We start from the raw sequence: 18,728 nt of genomic DNA, 5'->3' as shown, positions 1-18,728 counted from the left end.
ATAAAATGAACTTGGATTAGTCATTTGTAAATATAGCAATCTTAGACAAAAAATGAGACCTAAATTTCAGGTAGGGTCGAACTTAAGCAAACATGAAGTATTGTAATCAAGTTAGTGAACACTGCACCAATGGATACATCATTTTTTACTGATGGTGCTAACACCATACACCCAAACCAAATTTGGCCTAAACTCGATCTATGAACACTCACTGCACCAGTGGATACATCATTTTTTACTGGTGGTGCTAACACCATACACCCAAACCCAATTTGGCCTAAACCCAATCTATGAACGCTGACGCACCCATTTAAACTACCACACAGGCATGTCTTGCGGATCGGACCCATTTAAAATACTTTTTATTCTATAATTTATTAAAATATACTTGATTTAATTATTTTGCTTTCAGAAATATAAAAACTAAATTCCACCATATTTGTTCTTTAAAAAAACTTAAATTATTTCTAATCCTATAATAAATCAACCTTCTAATTTATTTATTATTATTCTTGGTAAGTAACCTTCTAATTTATTTTACTATTCACAGATTCTACATAATCATGTAAAATTCCACCATTTTAAAGTATGCAGGAATTGTAAATAATATCATAAATAATCTGATAGAATAATTTAAAAATTAATCAAGCTTCATAAAAGATTAAGGAGACTGCGAGTGCCAAAATGGGGGGAGTAGTCAAAATTATTCAAAGTATATATATATTTCTTTAACAATTCAAAGCATGATTTTATTAATTTTATATAATTTTGTTTTGTTATTACTATTAATTTTATAAGACGATCAATTTTCTTTTTGAAAAAAAAAAAGTCATTAAATTAAATCATTTCTTAGTAGGCGTAAAAGATTTTCGGGAGGTTACGCAAAGGTTTGAAGAAGACCACTTGAAATTGTACGAGAGTCGGCCAATCTATCAACAATTTTATTTGCTAATTTACTTATAGTACTCCTTACTCGATCTGATTATTGGGTTTGAACTACATAATTAGTTATTGGAGCAACAACGATCAAATAAATATCCAATTCATGTCGTTATACATTTAAATACAAGCAAAACAAACATATGATATGATATGTAATCAATTTTAAGACTTACACGAGTTTATAAATATTTTTATATTAATCCGCACTCGAACTAAGACCAAATAAGTAGAAAAGTCCATAGTACATGGTTAAATTGTTAGATAATGTTAAAAAAAAAAAAAAAAACTACCCAAAGTCCCTTCAATAAAACTTTAGAATAATTTTCTTCATGACAAAACTTTACTAAGAAGTAATCATTTTCAAGGTCTATCAATTTGAAGGCACTGGTTTTCCACAAAGACGTGACTTTGCTTAGCAATTTCACAATCACCGCCCGAGCTATGCTTTTGCGAACAAGAGAACGCACCTTATAGAAAAGGATATGGAAAGAACCCCATTGGCCACTCCCTTAGTAACATCACCTTCTTCCAAGGCGATATCATCATTAATTTCCTCTTCATTTAACTATGATCCTAGGACCGCTGAAGAACCAAGAAATTTATCCCGGAAGGACTCCTTTCCTCCAGCCTGAGAATCCTCTACCATTCTACCACCACCGAAGGGATCATCCTCTCTTTAATCTAATTTTATTGGAGCGTCACTTAGGGATGTGCAAATTTCGGGTAAAATCAAATTAATTCGGTTAACCGACCGAATTCGGTTAATTGATCGGTTAATAATTTTTTGGAAGTTCGGTAAATACTTAATTCGGCTTGAAATTGGCTGATTAACCGAATTAACTGAACTTAATAAATAATATTATAATATATAAGTATTTGGTTGGGGGTCGGCCGGTTCGGTTAATTTTTTAGAAGTATAAATTGATCGGTCGGTTAATTCGGTTAAGTTTTTTTAACCAATATAAAAAAAACATATAAATTTCGGTTAATTCGGTTAATTAACTGAAAAAGTTCAGTTTGATTAATTTTTTTTAAAAAAATTTGGTTCGGTTAACAATTAAGGGTTTAAAAGGGTTAATTAATTCGGTTAATAGTAATTCGGGTCGGTTAACCGATTGAATACCCCTAACGTCACCCACTAGCATCCTTCGAACCAAACAACATTAACTTTTTCAGTTTCTTTTGTATCAAAATAAATTATATAATTAAATGAAATACGAGAGTAAATATATTCTCCTGTCATTTGTTGTTAGTAAAAGAAACATGCAATTGTTATGTACTTTCTCTCAACAAAAATAAATAAAAGAAAAAAGAGGAAACTTCCATGATAGATTCTCATCATGGGTTCTTTTGTCCATTTCAAGGGGGGAAAAAAACCCTCACAAGCCCACAACATTCTCAAACCAGTTCTCTTCTCATGTCTATAACCAACAGTCATCCATACTATTATTTAATTACTTAATTAAATTAGTGTAACAAAACAATTTAATTCAATTAAAATAATACTGGAAAGGTAATGTTTAAAATAATTAACAAATATAGCAACGTAAAATGCTAAGATATAATGTACTTTTAAAGTGAAAATGTAAATTTAAATATTAGAGCGATATTATTAAGAGGGTAGCCACAAATCCGAATATAAACTATTAAACTAACATAGAGAAAATACTAAAATAAAAATAACTATAAAATATTATTATAAGTTTTTTTTGTCTTTTATAGTTTAATATAGAATCTATATAAAACATTTTTTTAAATGTTACAATTTAAATTTAGATATCAAATTCTTTTGTGCTGTTACAATTTAGTTTTCAGCCACACTGTTGGTGTGCCTTAATATTTTCAAATTATCTTTTGGTATCATATTATTATTTTATTTTATATTTTCTTTTCCATGCATGCATAACAGACGGTTGGTATGATTAAATTATGAAATTTTAGTAATTCTAGAAAGGAAGAATGAACGTAAAGAAAGAAAAAAAAGGACTGGATACGTCCAAAGAATAGAGTATTTTAGACCGATACTTGACCTAGCTACATCCCTCTCACACGCACAATCGTAAAACAAAAAATGTCAAAATATATTTTGATAAATTTATTTGTAATTGAAATTTTTATTTTTTAAAAATTTAATCATTCCGTACATATATAAAATATGTAGCAATCATAGCTCAGTTGGTTAGAGCACTCATATAGTAATAAATAAATTTTAATTTTAACTATAACAAGTAAAATATCAAACTTTATTTTCTTCTAAACTTATCAAATTTGATAAGAGAAAATCCCAGCAGTTATACCTCAGGAATCTGAAAGGCCCGGTCAGTACGACCAGTTCCTTTTTACAGTATTTATAGCCACAAAATCGGCAGCTCTATTGCCCGCCCGATATCCAACTCATGAAGTAGCGTACTGAGATATTAGCCTCAACTAAATAATTAGAAAAAAAAAATTGACAAAAGATCTTTCGAAAGGAAAAACAAAAAAGCTAAAAGATTCGTAATTTTTTAAAGTTTTCTTTACAAGCGGAGGTCGAAGTCGAACGCGCCTTCACCCATTCCCAGCATTACACACTCATCGGTAAAAAAATGAAAAAAAAAAAATCACGAGAACCCCACCATCCCCTTCCTCGTTGGGGGGACCATAATAGACGACCCCCCTTATCCATTTGCCACGACATATACTAGGTGGACGCGTGGCGCCTCCTTATTAGCTTTCCTAATTATGCGCCAAAGTTAAATTTCTACTTTATTCCCCCTACATATACCGCTGGCTAGCCCAAACCACACTTTCTCATTCCCCTCCCAAGTCTCGAAACCATTTATTACACACCTACGACATAAAAAAATATTTATATAAAACCACGCTTGCATTTAATATTAAGATTACGCTAACAAGTTAATAACACCTTCATTAAAAATTATATCGCATAAAGAAAGATAACGGCTAACTGGTACCAATCTCGTTGACCGAGGCAGGGCACCAACGATAAACCACCACATCAATGATGAGGAAAAGACGTCCTTACCCTTCAAGGCTTCTTGCACTATATGTCCACTGTAGAAGGTTTAATATTATAAAATGTACCACAAAAGAGTCACCTAAATTATAGTTTGATCATCATATTTTTAATTTTTTATAAAATAACTACATATGTTATCAAATTATTATAAAATAATCACTATACTATTAATTTAAAAGAATAATAATAACACAAATTAATATAGTTAATAAAACAAAATTTAAACCAACTATTTTTTAGTCTACTCAATATTAAAATTATAGTACTTGCACCACTACTAATATATTATTATAATAAGAATAAAAATAGTAGAGAGATAAAAACGCTAGTAAAATTCATTTAACTGCAACTGACAACTGTAGGTTCATGAAGAACAGTATCAAAAGAGTCAATACCAAAGAGTCTATCACTGTTGATCACCTAATCCTACCGGCTAGAAGCCATTTTTTTTACTGACAAATTAAAGCTCAGAGATTAACAGAAAGTAGATCAAAGATCGAACGGCATCTAAGCCTCCGCGTCACCGCACTTCTTCGCAGGAGAGCAGATAAGCCAAACGTATCCATATGGATCCTTCACCTTGCCCACGCGACCACCACAGCACGCGCCATCGCCCTCAGTTACCTCACCCTCCGCAACGCCTCCAGCGCTAACAGCCTTGGCAATTGCAGCTTCGACGTCCTCAGTCTCCAGGCAGAGCACACATCCAGTCCCCTCGGTTTTCACCCTGCTTGATCGACGACACGCAAAAAGCCAAACGAGTCGCTTATCACACTCCATACAGAGGAACGAGCCAACCGGCAAGAAAAGTTTCAAACAATGGTATAATAAAAAGAAATTCGATAACGAGCTTTAACAACGCTTGAACATTTTCATAATCCCCATGGAAATTGTTTTGGCCCAAAAAAAGGAAATAAGCAGTTGGAGCCAAACAGGAAGCAAAAAAATATAAGATGGAAGTGCCAAAAGAAAGAAAACAAAGAAAATATCTCGTAACGATAACAGATCTAAGAAAAAGGAGGTCTAAATGACGAAACCATAAAAACAGGAGTCATATACCAAACAATAAACCCAAAAATGAGAAGGAAAAAAGGTTCCTACCAAAGAGGTACAAGATCTAAACAGGCTATCCAAACAAGAGCTTATTGTTCAACAATGACGGATGTGAACAGTAACAAACAAGGGAGGAAACAGCTGAAAAGAGATTTTAAAGCTTCAAAGCCATCTTGATAGGCTATTAAAACAAAACATCAAAGGTAAAAAAGAGTGTGCAACAGCCATAACAACGAAAACTACAAAACAGAGAGAAGATGAAGGAACGTACGGAGTAGAGTTATCAGCGATGTCAGAAACGAGAATGGTAGAGCCAGCAAGCTCAAGTTGAGCGGAGAGGACGTGAGGCTGCTCCTGCTCAGCCTTGCGCTTAGGGTACACGGTACGGCCAGCCTCAACAGCGCCAAACGCGGTCTTGTAGAACTGCACCGCATCAGCTGCCTTGGGTGCTTCGACCATGAGCTGCGGTTTCAGCGCCGTGAAGCTCACCTCCGCTACTTTCTCCGGTCCTCCGTTCTGAACCTCCTCCTGTGCCATTGATGAAGCTAAACGAAAGCCTTTGGCTGAGAAAACCTAAAACCTAGGAAAGAGAAAAAGGACAAAAGGAAAATGAAAACAAAAAGAGAGAGAAAGCAATGAAGAAGGCGAGAGGATGCAAGAGTTGGGAGTACTTATAGAAGCGGGGATCAGGAAACGTTTGAGGATAAGATCGGGATTTTAATAAATTTGGGATTCCGGTTTTGTCCTGTTGTCTTTGTTTTATATTTTTCAAGTCCAAAAAGGCCCTTGGCGTGTAATATACTCAAGCTAAGTGAGAGTAGAGTTTTATACTCCGGTTCCGCTTCCTACAGTACTTCCGTTGGACTTGAAGCTTGTTATGAGCTTTCAAGTGTGAAATGGGCATGCAATCCATAAATTTAGAAAAGCCCATTCAATTTTGCAATTTTACTTCAATGGAAATCTTTTATCACTACAATTAATGAATATTGATTTTTAAAGGTAATTTTGTAAATCAAGTAAATTAAAATTAAAGTTTGAATATTTGAAGTAATGTATGTATCTTCTTGTTGATAAAAATAATAATAAATTTTGAATGATTTTATTTGAATATGACAGGTGGGAAAATATTCAAAATAGGTCAAATTAATAATAATAATAAAATTTTGAAATGAAGGTTTAGATGGACGACCCAGATATCCTACTTATAAATCTACAATCGTGCAGTTTAGGCATGCGGAATAAAACTGGTCATATGTGGTAATTGATTTTTTTTTAAATAGTCAGTCCGTTTTTTATATTTTTGTGTCTTAGGCAAAACAATAAAATGAGATTTTATGTTCTCTAAAAGTTAGAGAAATTTTTTTTAGGTCCCTTAGAAATTAAAAAATAATATTTTGAATCTCTTTCAACCTTGGGTTCTGAATGGCCGCACCCCTAGACGACTCCCGGAGTCGGGTATGAGAATATTGATTGGAATTGTTTATTATTATTATTTGAATTCATTGTGGGAGAGTGTTGGTTCTAATTATGAGGTGAAGTAGAAAATCGCCAAGTAATTTTGTGAAATTAATGGCAATGTTAGATTTTGGTTTTATCCATCATATAACAGTGATGGCTAAAATATCAGAATAGGAATGATAATTGTGGTGTCGCATCATCCTGGTTCAGCGGATTTTGAAGTCCGTTTTAAGGGAGTAGGGACGAGGGAGAGGAGAGGTGGCCGCTGGGGAGGTTTTAAGCTGTCACCGTCTGCCCTTCTTTTTTAAGCCACCCATATGCCTTTTTCTTTGGGTTAGGAATTAGGATATATGTGTTAAAGTTCAACTAAAAATTTCTTTTTCACGCTTCTGTCTGGCTCTGTCGTGCTGTTATTGGGGGGTGAAAACACTTTTTACTTTCCACAATAATTTAACTTTACCCAATAGCAAAAATGATTCCGCTTTTTGGGTCAATGGACTACACTGAACCATGATATACATAAAACCATCTTTTTGGGCTCCTGAATTTTGGGCTTAATTCCTTCACCACTATGATTGTGGTCAGAACCCCAGCCCCAGCTAGTTAGGCGGCTCCAGTCTCCATTTGCAGAATGCACCCAAAGACAAAAAAATTCACTATTAAGTTATCTCAGGATTGGAAAATGAGAAGCTGTGTTAGATTTTTTCCGCTTATAATAAGTATTAATATGAGCATCTTACTCGCATCTTACTTGCATCAGCCGTCTTAGCTCAGCCGGTAGAGCGCATGGCTTTTAACCATGTGGTCGTGGGTTCGATTCCCACAGACGGCGTTTTATGTCATCTTGTAATGCCAACTTTCATTGCTTGCTTAATTGTTCAAGATTCGGAAACCTTTGTTTTCTTTTTCTTTTTCTTCTCCAAAACCAGAAATGTTGCAGTACAGTGTTATCTTCTTCCCTAGTGGTTTAACTCCAATTCTGGTGTTCGATTTTCTAAGAAATGATAAAAAGTTTTATTGCTTGGAAAGATGAAGGTGAAGAATAAGTTATTGCTGGTAGACATTAGATCCAGTGGAATTGCATGAAGGTTCAGTTTTAGATTCATATATGTTCTATTTTCTTTATCGATTTTGGCGAAATTCTAATGCTTTCACTCCCTTCTTGTCATCCGTTGACTGTTTAACTGAAGAGCATTAGCTGACTTTGATTTTTTTAGGGTAAATCCAACATATTCTCGAGTAAATTGGACTTCAAATTAATCCATGTCAAGTAGAGAGAGTTTAAGCCTTTACGGTAAGCAGCACACACATTTCTTTAGATTCAAACATGTATTCTATCTATAATCTTTTAGAGAGACGTGACTGTTATCACCTTAACTAACAGTGTATTGTACATAATTTTTTATGGATCATTCTCAAAATGTACAAGCAAAAATATCAGTCACTTAAATAAAAAAAAGTACATTATCATTACTCTTCTAAATGATTTTAGTCTTTGCTTTATCTCATCAATCACAATGTGCAATTAAGCTTGTTTGACTGTCTTTAAGATTTAACTTGTCATATTCATCACTGTTTGTTTGTCTGTCGGTTTCATTTTATTTATCTTCAAATCCGGGACCACACTTTCAAGTTCCTTGAGACCAGAAGTTGAATTGCATCATAAATCCAATTTGCATCATCCCACAAGGGAGAGTCGTTTGTTAAATAGAATTGCTCCCACCTACGAAATATATATGACATTAACATTAGTAGCCTTTGCAGCCAAAAGTTCGGGTAGATTCATGTTGTCTTTGTGAACAAAAATATATCTGTCATGAACACAAGAAAACTCCCATTGATATGCATATATTTCCAACATCATAAAAAGCATTTTCCATGTTTTTTTGTCACATTATTTGTGTTACAGAAAGCAAATCCGGGTTACATTTTTTCCCTTCCCTTTGTAAGATCTTCATTGTAGTTCTTTCAAGTTGTTTAATAAAAGAAAAAAAAACAAATCAAACACATTTGCAAAACCCAAACTCATAATAGGCTTCATCCCCGGATCAACTAACAATGATGAAGATTTGAGAATCCAGTTAGCAATGGCGGATTGCCATGTGTGGAAAGGTCCCACTTCATAACCATTGCTATAACACAAGAATCAGGAAAGAACTTTGGTAATGATTTGAATGTTGTGAGAAGTAGAAGCAAACACAGCAAGGATGGCTACTTATTCCTTCAATAATATACGAAACTTTTTTCCCCACTAAACACCCCCCTCGCTTTAATTTTTTGCCTTTCTCGTGAAGCAAATATATAGTATATGAATGAAGTCCAACCATATTAGGATTCGCGCACCACGCCTTTTCTCCTATAGAAATGGTCGCTCCCACATTGGCCTACCTCAGCTGTCTTCTCGCGCCACCCCCCTGTTTCTTTGCCCCTCTTGTTATTCTTCCCCAACCTTCTTTCAATCAACCAATTATATATATATATATATATATAAAAGAAAGTTGAAATCACCCAAACTGAGCCATTTGTTCAAATTTGTTGTGAAAAGTTACGCAACACTTTTTTTTTCATAAAAAGATAATTTTATTTAGTTGAAAAGAGTGCGAGAGCATGCATAGCACAATATAAAAATCGTGAAAGGTTCTAATATGAGACAAAAGGTTAAGATTATCGTAACTTCTAACTTTACTTAAAGTTATGCAACACTTGGTACTTGTTAAGCTCGTAAAAACTTCGATTTTTTTCTCAATTACAAAGAACCATTGCTAACTTAATAATCTGGTTAACTGTTGTCGAAACCGTTTTTTTGAAAAACAAAATTTTTAGGTTGTCGACTTTAAAAAAAAACAAAATAAATAGGAGTCGCCACCAATCTTTTATTGAGGTGTGATTGGATCACCTAAAAAAACGGCTTTGGTCTACGAGTTTTAGAAAAACGGATCCGGGAGTCAGTTGCGTACGAGGAAGGATTAGCACCCTCGTAATGCCCAAAATTGGTACCTAGTTAATTAATTAGTGTCTTAAGGTCGAGAATTTGGAAAAAACGTAATCCTTAGCAAAACTTAAAAGGCTACGTATTAAGACCCTTATTATTTCAGAGAAAGAAGATACTACACCCAATGCGTTAGGGCACAGCATTCTAATTTTCCCCAAAATGAATCGGGCCAAAATACTTGTACAATAAAACTTTAAAAGAACATCCACTTATCCAAGATTTAAGAAATCACACCCAATACGTTAGGGCACGATTCCTCTAGAATCCCAAACTCGGAATATTTCCTTTTCTTTAAAAGAACATCCACTTATCCAAGATTTAAGAAATCACACCCAATACGTTAGGGCACAATTCCTTTAAAATCCCAAACTCGGAATATTTCCTTTATTTTTTTAAAAAATATTCATTTCGAGAAATCAATGCGTCACATCCAATACGTTAGGACACAACGTGTTAAATTCCCAATAATGAGTTTTTATTTTTTATTTTTTTGATTGAAGAGAAATGCTTGATTATCGGATTTAACGAAGAAAATCGGAACCCAATACGTTAGGGCTCAATTCCCTTGAAAATCTTAAATACGAACATTATCTCAATTTAAAAAAAAATTCTATCTTTAAATTTGAGTAAAAAAATGATGTAATGTGATTTTATACATGCAAATGCTATAATAACAATAATAAATACATCATCGACATAAAAATAATATAAGCAAATGAATAAACGAAATAAAAAAAAGGTAATCCATGACATGCTAACTATTAAGTGTAAACACAATTATACAATGGATGGGATAGTAAACAAATAAATAAGGATCAAAAGATGTACACATGGAAATTATGAAGATTAAAATATACATATAATTTACAAATAAAATTTTAGGTTATAGAATTTATATATAAATACAACACATAATATACTTATGAAAATAAAGAAAAAATAATTATACATACATATATAAAATAATAAAAATAAGTATATTTTAAAAAGGAAAAAAGGTGAGTATTTAATCACTTAAAATGTAAATATATACATATATATATATGAAAATATTCATTAAAAAATAGGAAAATATTTGTTTTAAAAAATATATATGTGTACATATAAAAGGAATATATATAGATAAAAAAATTAGAATAAAAATAATAATTACACTATTAATTAATAAAATAAATAAAAAGAACATAAAAAAACTAAATTGAATTGCAATTAAAATATCTGGGGTAAATCCGTAAATAAATAAAAGTAAAAGGACTAATCTGAACGCGCAAGTTACATAGAGGAACTGGAAGGGAAATTTTCCCTTCTCCTCTAAAACGGTGTCGTTCAAAAGGATTAAATTGGAATTTAAAATAAATAAAAGGGTAAATTAAAAAAATAAAAAAAAACTTAATTACAAAAACATTAAAAGACGGATGGGCTAAATAAAATAAATAAATAAAATTCGCAGTTGTATCACCTTCTCCCTTTTTTAAAATCTTAAATAAGTAAAAAAATAATCGAAAGAAAAAAATAGTAAACCACCTTTAAAAAACTGTCAATCGTTCTTTTTTTATTCCTCCTCTTTTCTCTTTTCTTTACAATGAAGGGAGAGACCTCTATTTATAGTTGAGCCTCCCCAAATCCAACGGTACAGATCAACGGCTGAGATTAAAGGGTATCTACAAATTAAATCTCTAAGATTACAAAATCATATCTTCTAAGATTACATATCATATCTAAGATTGCATATATCATATCTAAGATTGCATATCATATCTAAGATTGCATATCCTCAAAAATTATGTTTCCATATGTGAGCCCGGGCTAAAATTGGGTATTACAGCTGCCTCTCTTTACTCGTTGTCGTGTAACAGGAACGGAGCAAAGACTTTAAAAATGCCCAATTTTGCCCGGTCTTGCTGGAACATGAAACTCTTCTTCTTTAAGTAGCCTCATGCCTTCCTACTGCATCTTCAAAAGTATAGGAGTTAGTGCTTCAATCTATTCCACTGCAACTACAGGGAGATAAGACTTACAATCTTCAATCTATTCCACTGCTGACTAGGGAGATAGGATTACTGACTTCAATGTACTCCACTGTAACCACAGGGAGGTAAAATCCACCATCTTCGATCTACTCCACTACTGCTTAGGGAGATAAGATCTGAAATCTTCAATCTATTCCACTGTTGCCCAGGGAAGTAGAATTACTGGCTTCAATGTACTCCACTATAACCACAAGGAGGTAAAATCCGCCATCTTCGATCTGCTCCACTACTGCTTAGGGAGATAAGATCTGAAATCTTCAATATATTCCACTGTTGTCCAGGGAAGTAGAATTACTGGCTTCAATGTACTCCACTATAACCACAGGGAGGTAAAATCCGCCATCTCCGATCTGCTCCACTACTGCTTAGGGAGATAAGATCTGAAATCTTCAATCTATTCCACTGTTGTCCAAGGAAGTAGAATTACTGGCTTCAATGTACTCCACTGTAACCACAGTGAGGTAAAATCCGCCATCTTCGATCGCCCCACTCTCGCTAGGGAGATAAGATCTGAAATCTTCAATCTATTCCACTGTTGTCCAGGGAAGTAGAATTATTGGCTTCAATGTACTCCACTATAACCACAGGGAGGTAAAATCCGCCATCTTCGATCTGCTCCACTACTGCTTAGGAGATAAGATCGCAATATTCAATCTATTCCATTGTTTCGGGAAGTAGAATTATCGCTTCAATGTACTCCACTATAACCACGGGGAGGTAAAATCCGCCATCTTCGATCTGCTCCACTCTCGCTAGGAGATAAGATCTCAAATCTTCAATCTATTCCATTGTTGCCTAGGGAAGTAGAATTACTGGCTTCAATGTACTCCACTATAACCACAGGGAGGTAAAATCCGCCATCTTCGATCTGCTCCACTACTGCTTAGGGAGATAAGATCTGAAATCTTCAATATATTCCATTGTTGCCTAGGGAAGTAGAATTACTGGCTTCAATGTACTCCACTATAACCACAGGGAGGTAAAATTCGCCTTCGATCTGCTCCACTGTCAATGCAGGAAGGCAAGATCTACTATCTTTAACCTGCTCCACTACAAACGAGGAAGGCAAGGCTTTGTTTTCGATCTGCTTCGTTGTCGATGCAGGAAGACAAGATCTACTCTTTCACTGATCTGTTCTCTGGGGAGCATGACCTGTATGATGAACCTAATTATGCCTAATGATTAGAATGGCATGATCAAAAATGCATTAAATGCTGCTAACTAGACATGTATGAATGGTGCTTGCATGAATGCAAAATTTTATTTTTCCGAGAATGATCCCGCTTAGGTTGTCATTACTCGAAGTTTATTAAGGCTTTGTGACTAACGTGCTACAACGCCTTATTGCTTGACTGGCTTTTCTGAAGAAACATTTAGCCAGGTTGCCCCCAGTGTGAACCTCCAAGTTTAATCCATTGGGGCGCAAAAATTCATACCATCGTTCTCCCACTGTAACCCAAGAGTATATGACTTTTCTTCAATCCTCTCCTATCACAATTCAAAGATACAGGATCTAAATCTTTCTAGTCTTTTACACCATTCCCAAGGTGTCGTACCAAAGGCTCATGCGCAACTGAAGGTTCTCTTCCCTGAGGTAACCTCTTTCTATTGCCTAGTGATCATTAATTGCTTGTTGACCTAGGCTTTGTCATCAACACGACATCCAATTTTTTGACAACAAAATCCAAAGAGAAAGTCCTAGTTTAGACTGTTCCTTTTCAAATTTCCAACCTTTAAACCCGGTGTGTTCTAAATAATAGTCCTGTTTCAGGCTCTTGTATTATTTAGAAACTTCTAGAGTAATATGCAAAACTTCCTTCGTGAAAGTTTTATTAGTCCATTGATCATTATTCTATTGCAACATGCTTGCAAAAAGAACAAAACGATGGATGAAATAAAGATAATTCTGAACATAGCTTGAAATAAATAAATTATCAAAGATAGTAAAGAAGAATAACAAAGAGATTAATTGGGAATATGTATCTTGGAAACGAATGAAGTGTTCCGAGAATAACAAATTTAGTATAAATAATATGAATATTGGGTGCCCCAGATATCGCAGCTTGAACTTCTCTGTACAAACTTTTTTTTTGAAGATCCATCTGAGTCTGACATGTGTTTAGGAGATCCACAGTACTCTACCAATGCCCCAAGATGTTGCCTACCTTTTCTTGATAATTCTGGTATAACAAGATCACCACATGCCCCAATCTGGTTAAAATTTGAGTTTCTCTAATCACCTCGTGCCCCATTCTGATCAATATTTGAGCCGCCCTTTTCGGGTTTTTAACTCAAATCCCCTTTGGTCTCAAAGTGCCATTTGCGGGTTTTCACTTTGGCCTCTCTATTTTTCTTTTTTTTTGTTTTTTTTGTTCTTTATTTTTTTTTTTGAATCTGAACTCATAGGATTAGACAAGTCTTCGTTATCCCTTTCGATCAGAACCAATGTAAAATCTTCTTTGTGATCAAATTTCTTTGATAGAGCCTTTTGGGGCATAATTTTAACTATGACGAAACTTTAGATCTTCCTCTTCAATTAATATGAAATCCAACAACGGAGAAATGACAACTTGACTTCGACGGGCTAAACCATTATGAGCTAAAGAAGAAGGCATTGCCCCGGCAAGGAATGCATCGTTCATGATGTTAATCTTGAACATACTGTAAATTTTTTTTTTGATATTGCATTGTTGTTCAGATTATAATGTCAATGCATACCCAAGCATGACCATACGAAGACATCTTTGAACTCTTTGAAGTAACTCAACAAGGTTCTGCTTCATTTCTTCGGTTATGCATGTTCCCTTAAGGTCACAATCTCCATTGTCTCCTCATGAGGTAAGATTTCATTCTTGTTCGATCATCTGTAACAAGTCTGAAAATAGGCTACAATCTATGCCATCTTTAAAGTCATGAAATCCCTCTAAACATAGATTCCACTAAAAGGAACTTCTGAATCTGTAACAGCATCACTCATGTCGTTGATATCTGGGGACCCATAATAGGTACCAAAGAATATACAAAAGAATGTATGAATAATCATTTGTACAATTATGAATGAATAGAATAATATGAAAGAAGATCCGAAAGAATGAAAATATAATTATTCGAAAAGAATGAAAGAATATTGGCTTAAAAAATGAATGCAAAGATGTATTTTATTAGAATAACAACGTTCATACATGAGCCTATTTCATAAAGGAATTCTTATTGCCTCTAGGCTGAAGGCAACAAGTGTGTTTTAAACATTACTCTGAGTAATCTCTAAATACTACAGGGGCTTCTTCTGCAGTCTAATTATTTAAAACACTCCCAAGTCTATAAGGCAAAAATCTGACAAGGTCTCCTCTTCAGTTGTTTCATCGTGAACACTTCTCGACACCCCTTCATATTCAATCATGACTGGGTACTAGATGAACCATCTATCTTGACAATACCCATGTTGATGAATTTTTCAACTAGCTTTTTGAAGGTAATGCAATTTTCTATAGAATGCCCTGTAATTCCTGCATGATAATCACATTGTGCACTTGCATCATACCATTTGGGATACGGGGGCTGTGGAGGCTTCACATATAAAGGAGCAACAACATGTGCATTGAATAAGCTTTGATACAGCTCCTTGTACGACATTGGAATTGGCGTGAACTGGAGCTTTTCAGTACCTAGCTTCACACCTAATTCTTGTCTTGATGAACCCTGTTGGTTAGCAATCGATTTACCGTATGTATTCATGCTGTTCACCTTATTTCCCTTTTCTTTTGAGGCTTGTCTTCTGTTATTTCCTCCAGCATCAATCTTTCCGCTCCTTATGACACTTTCAATCATTTCACCATTCATGATTATGTCAGAAAAGCTTTTTGTCGTACTCCCTAACATATGTGTGATGAACGGAGCTTTCAATTTATTTATGAATAACATTGTCATTTCCCTTTCCAAGAGCGGTGGCTGAACTTGGACGGCGACCTCCTCCACCTCTGTACATACTTGCTGAAGCTTTCATTTGATTTCTTTTCCAAATTCGTAAGGTGATTCTATCAGAACCATATCATCACATGATATCTTGTTTTATGAATGATGTGCCAAATCTCTCCATGAATTAATCTGGGTACGGTTCAATCGATTGTACCACTTGGATGCTGCCCCTGTGAGGCTATCCTGGAAGCAATGAATCAATAGTATTAACATAACCGGTCATTCGTCTGCAGAACATGGTAATATGAGCTTCGGGGCTACTGTTTCCATTATATTTCTCAAACTCTGGCATTTTGAATTTGTAAGGGAGCACTAAATCCGGAACCAGACTCAATTCTTTAGCATCCATCCCATAGTAGCCTTTTGCACATTCCATCGTTCTAAATTTCTCTTCCAGCCATTTGTATTTTTCCTCTAGCTGTTTTGGCAATTCATCATTCATTTTTTCCTTTCCAGCCGTCTCATCGAAATCAGGAATAGCAGGATTAACAAAGTTGGCTCCGGGGTTAGAGCCTGATCCTGCTTGGAGATTCAATAGCGTTACAACGTCACCTGGAGGATTAATGGTAATAGAGGACCTACGCGGGTATATCTCAACTTGTTGGGGGGTAAAGTCTGGAGGATAAACAGGTCCCTCATTGTCTCCTTCTTCATTATTGAGCACAGAGCCTTTTCCTTTATCAGTTCCTTTGTTGAACCATTGAGTTAACTGAGTCATCATACTCCATTGAGATTCTATCATTTTGTCTATCATTTTTTGCTGCTCATTCATTTGCTTTTGAAGTTGCTCCTGCATTTCCTTTTGGGATTGTTCTAGTCTTTCCATCCTTTGATCCATATCCTTTAGTTTTCAATCGATCTTAGTAGCGGTGTTTAGTAGGCTGGTTGGTTTCCAGATTAACTGAGGAATGATTTATATCAATTAGAATCTTTTAGTGGACTTTAATACATATGATATCATGTAATGTGAATGTATGCAATGAATGCATAAAGAGATGTTGATTCTGATTCAATTCCATTTAAAGAACTTTACTAGAAAACAAATCTCTTTACATAAAATGAATATTTATACGGCCTTACACTCATAGGCGAAGACATTCGATCTTCTTCTTCATTCGAGTATTAAGATAAATCTCACGAACTCTTCAAAAACGTCTCTTTTATCTCCTTTTTGCTCGATCCGGGCCGTAACTTGTTGTTCGCTCATCCTCGTGATGCTCATTGGCTTCTCTTTAAGAAGGTTCAATGGTTCTCAAATAATCTTTGTCATCTTGAATTCTTGGGCAACGGAGCCATAGTCCTCCATTAAATTATCATCCTTCTCTTATCATGTGTTCTTGCACCATATTCGGACAACCATATTGTCATCCACTTTATCAAGAAACCCATTTTCTTATGACCAGCTCTCTATTTAGTAATTGAACATGAATCAACACCTCTTTTATAATTAAATGAAATGCCATGACATGTAAATAAAACACGAAAAGTCAGTATCATATAAACATTTAATATAATAGTAAAATTCCTACTCGGATATCTACTAGGGTTTAGTATAGTTCTATTTAGGGTGGATTCCAAAGGTTCATTATATGAGGTTTGGCTTCTAGAGTAAAGGTACCCGAACCAGCAGATTCCTCAATCCTCACCCATTATAGGCTCATATGGATCGAGTTCAATTCAGGGGAATACATTTCCCTATGGTTACACGGAGATGAAAATCTCACGAAGACATAGGTACGGATGTACCCCGAAAGTAATCCACTACCCTACACGGAGGTGAAAACCTCACGAAGGCATAGCTTCTTACTCCAACTTAAAAGGGTAAAATTGTTCAACTCATGAAATGTATAATGCAAACAATATTTAAGTGATAAGATAATGAATGCGAAAGAATGTCATGAATTTTTTTTAAAAAAAATTTCTCGACCGTAAGACAAAAATTAATCAACTTTGTGGTTCGACTCTCTTTTTTTTAAAAAAAATGTCCCTAGTGGAGGCGCCAAGCTGTCGAAACCGTTTTTTTGAAAAAACAAAATTTTTAGGTTGTCGACTTTAAAAAAAACAAAATAAATGGGAGACGCCACCAATCTTTTATTGAGGTGTGATTGGATCACCTAAAAAAACGGCTTTGGTCTACGAGTTTTAGAAAACGGATCCGGAGTCGATTCGCATTTGAGGAAGGATTAGCACCTCGTAACGCTCAAAATTGGTACCTAGTTAATTAATTAGTGTCTTAAGGTCGAGAATTTGGAAAAAACGTAATCCTTAGCAAAACTTAAAAGGCTACGTATTAAGACCCTTATTATTTCAGAGAAAGAAGATACTACACCCAATGCGTTAGGGCACAGCATTCTAATTTTCCCCAAAATGAATCGGGCCAAAATACTTGTACAATAAAACTTTAAAAGAACATCCACTTATCCAAGATTTAAGAAATCACACCCAATACGTTAGGGCACGATTCCTCTAGAATCCCAAACTCGGAATATTTCCTTTTCTTTAAAAGAACATCCACTTATCCAAGATTTAAGAAATCACACTCAATACGTTAGGGCACAATTCCTTTAAAATCCCAAACTCGGAATATTTCCTTTATTATTTTAAAAAAATATTCATTTCGAGAAATCAATGCGTCACATCCAATACGTTAGGACACAACGTGTTGAATTCCCAATAATGAGTTTTTATTTTTATTTTTTTGATTGAAGAGAAATACTTGATTATCGGATTTAACGAAGAAAATCGGAATCCAATACGTTAGGGCTCAATTCCCTTGAAAATCTTAGATACGAACATTATCTCAATTTAAAAAAAATTCTATCTTTAAATTTGAGTAAAAAATGATGTAATGTGATTTTATACATGCAAATGCTATAATAACAATAATAAATACATCATCGACATAAAAATAATATAAGCAAATGAATAAACGAAATAAAAAAAGGTAATCTATGACATGCAAAATATTAAGTGTAAACACAATTATACAATGGATGGGATAGCAAACAAATAAATAAGGATCAAAAGATGTACACATGGAAATTATGAAGATTAAAATATACATATAATTTACAAATAAAATTTTAGGTTATGGAATTTATATATAAATACAACACATAATATACTTATGAAAATAAAGAAAAAATAATTATACATACATATATAAAATAATAAAAATAAGTATATTTTAAAAAAGGAAAAAGGTGAGTATTTAATCACTTAAAACATAAATATATACATATATATATGAAAATATTCA

At 34.2% G+C, this 18,728-nt stretch overlaps 1 protein-coding gene and 1 non-coding gene across 2 annotated transcripts; one reads left to right on the top strand and one right to left on the bottom strand.

Annotated features, from left to right (window-relative positions):
• Window positions 1-4,270: 4,270 nt before the first annotated feature.
• Window positions 4,271-5,660, bottom strand: LOC105803342 (uncharacterized protein At5g48480). The gene is made up of 2 exons (XM_012635466.2): window positions 5,286-5,660; window positions 4,271-4,688 (listed from the first exon to the last, which is right to left on the bottom strand). The coding sequence occupies exons 1-2, from the start codon at window positions 5,549-5,551 to the stop codon at window positions 4,469-4,471; spliced, it is 486 nt and encodes a 161-aa protein (XP_012490920.1). The 5' UTR covers window positions 5,552-5,660; the 3' UTR covers window positions 4,271-4,468.
• A 1,571-nt stretch (window positions 5,661-7,231) lies between these two features.
• Window positions 7,232-7,304, top strand: TRNAK-UUU (transfer RNA lysine (anticodon UUU)). The gene has a single exon. It is a non-coding gene; the product is annotated as a tRNA-Lys (tRNA).
• Window positions 7,305-18,728: the final 11,424 nt, after the last annotated feature.

Source organism: Gossypium raimondii, chromosome 11 (genome assembly GCF_025698545.1).
Source record: "Gossypium raimondii isolate GPD5lz chromosome 11, ASM2569854v1, whole genome shotgun sequence".
Classification (NCBI taxonomy): Eukaryota; Viridiplantae; Streptophyta; class Magnoliopsida; order Malvales; family Malvaceae; genus Gossypium; species Gossypium raimondii.
Note: the sequence above shows the minus strand (reverse complement) of the source record. Positions and strands in the feature narration are given on the sequence as shown.

What these genes read in the sequence shown, in the direction of transcription:
- LOC105803342 (XM_012635466.2), bottom strand. Translation starts at nt 5,551, where the DNA reads ATGGCACAGGAGGAGGTTCAGAACGGAGGACCGGAGAAAGTAGCGGAG. An exon ending in ATCGCTGATAACTCTACTCC is followed by an intron (nt 4,689 to 5,285) that starts GTACGTTCCTTC and finishes TCGATCAAGCAG; the next exon opens with GGTGAAAACCGAGGGGACTG.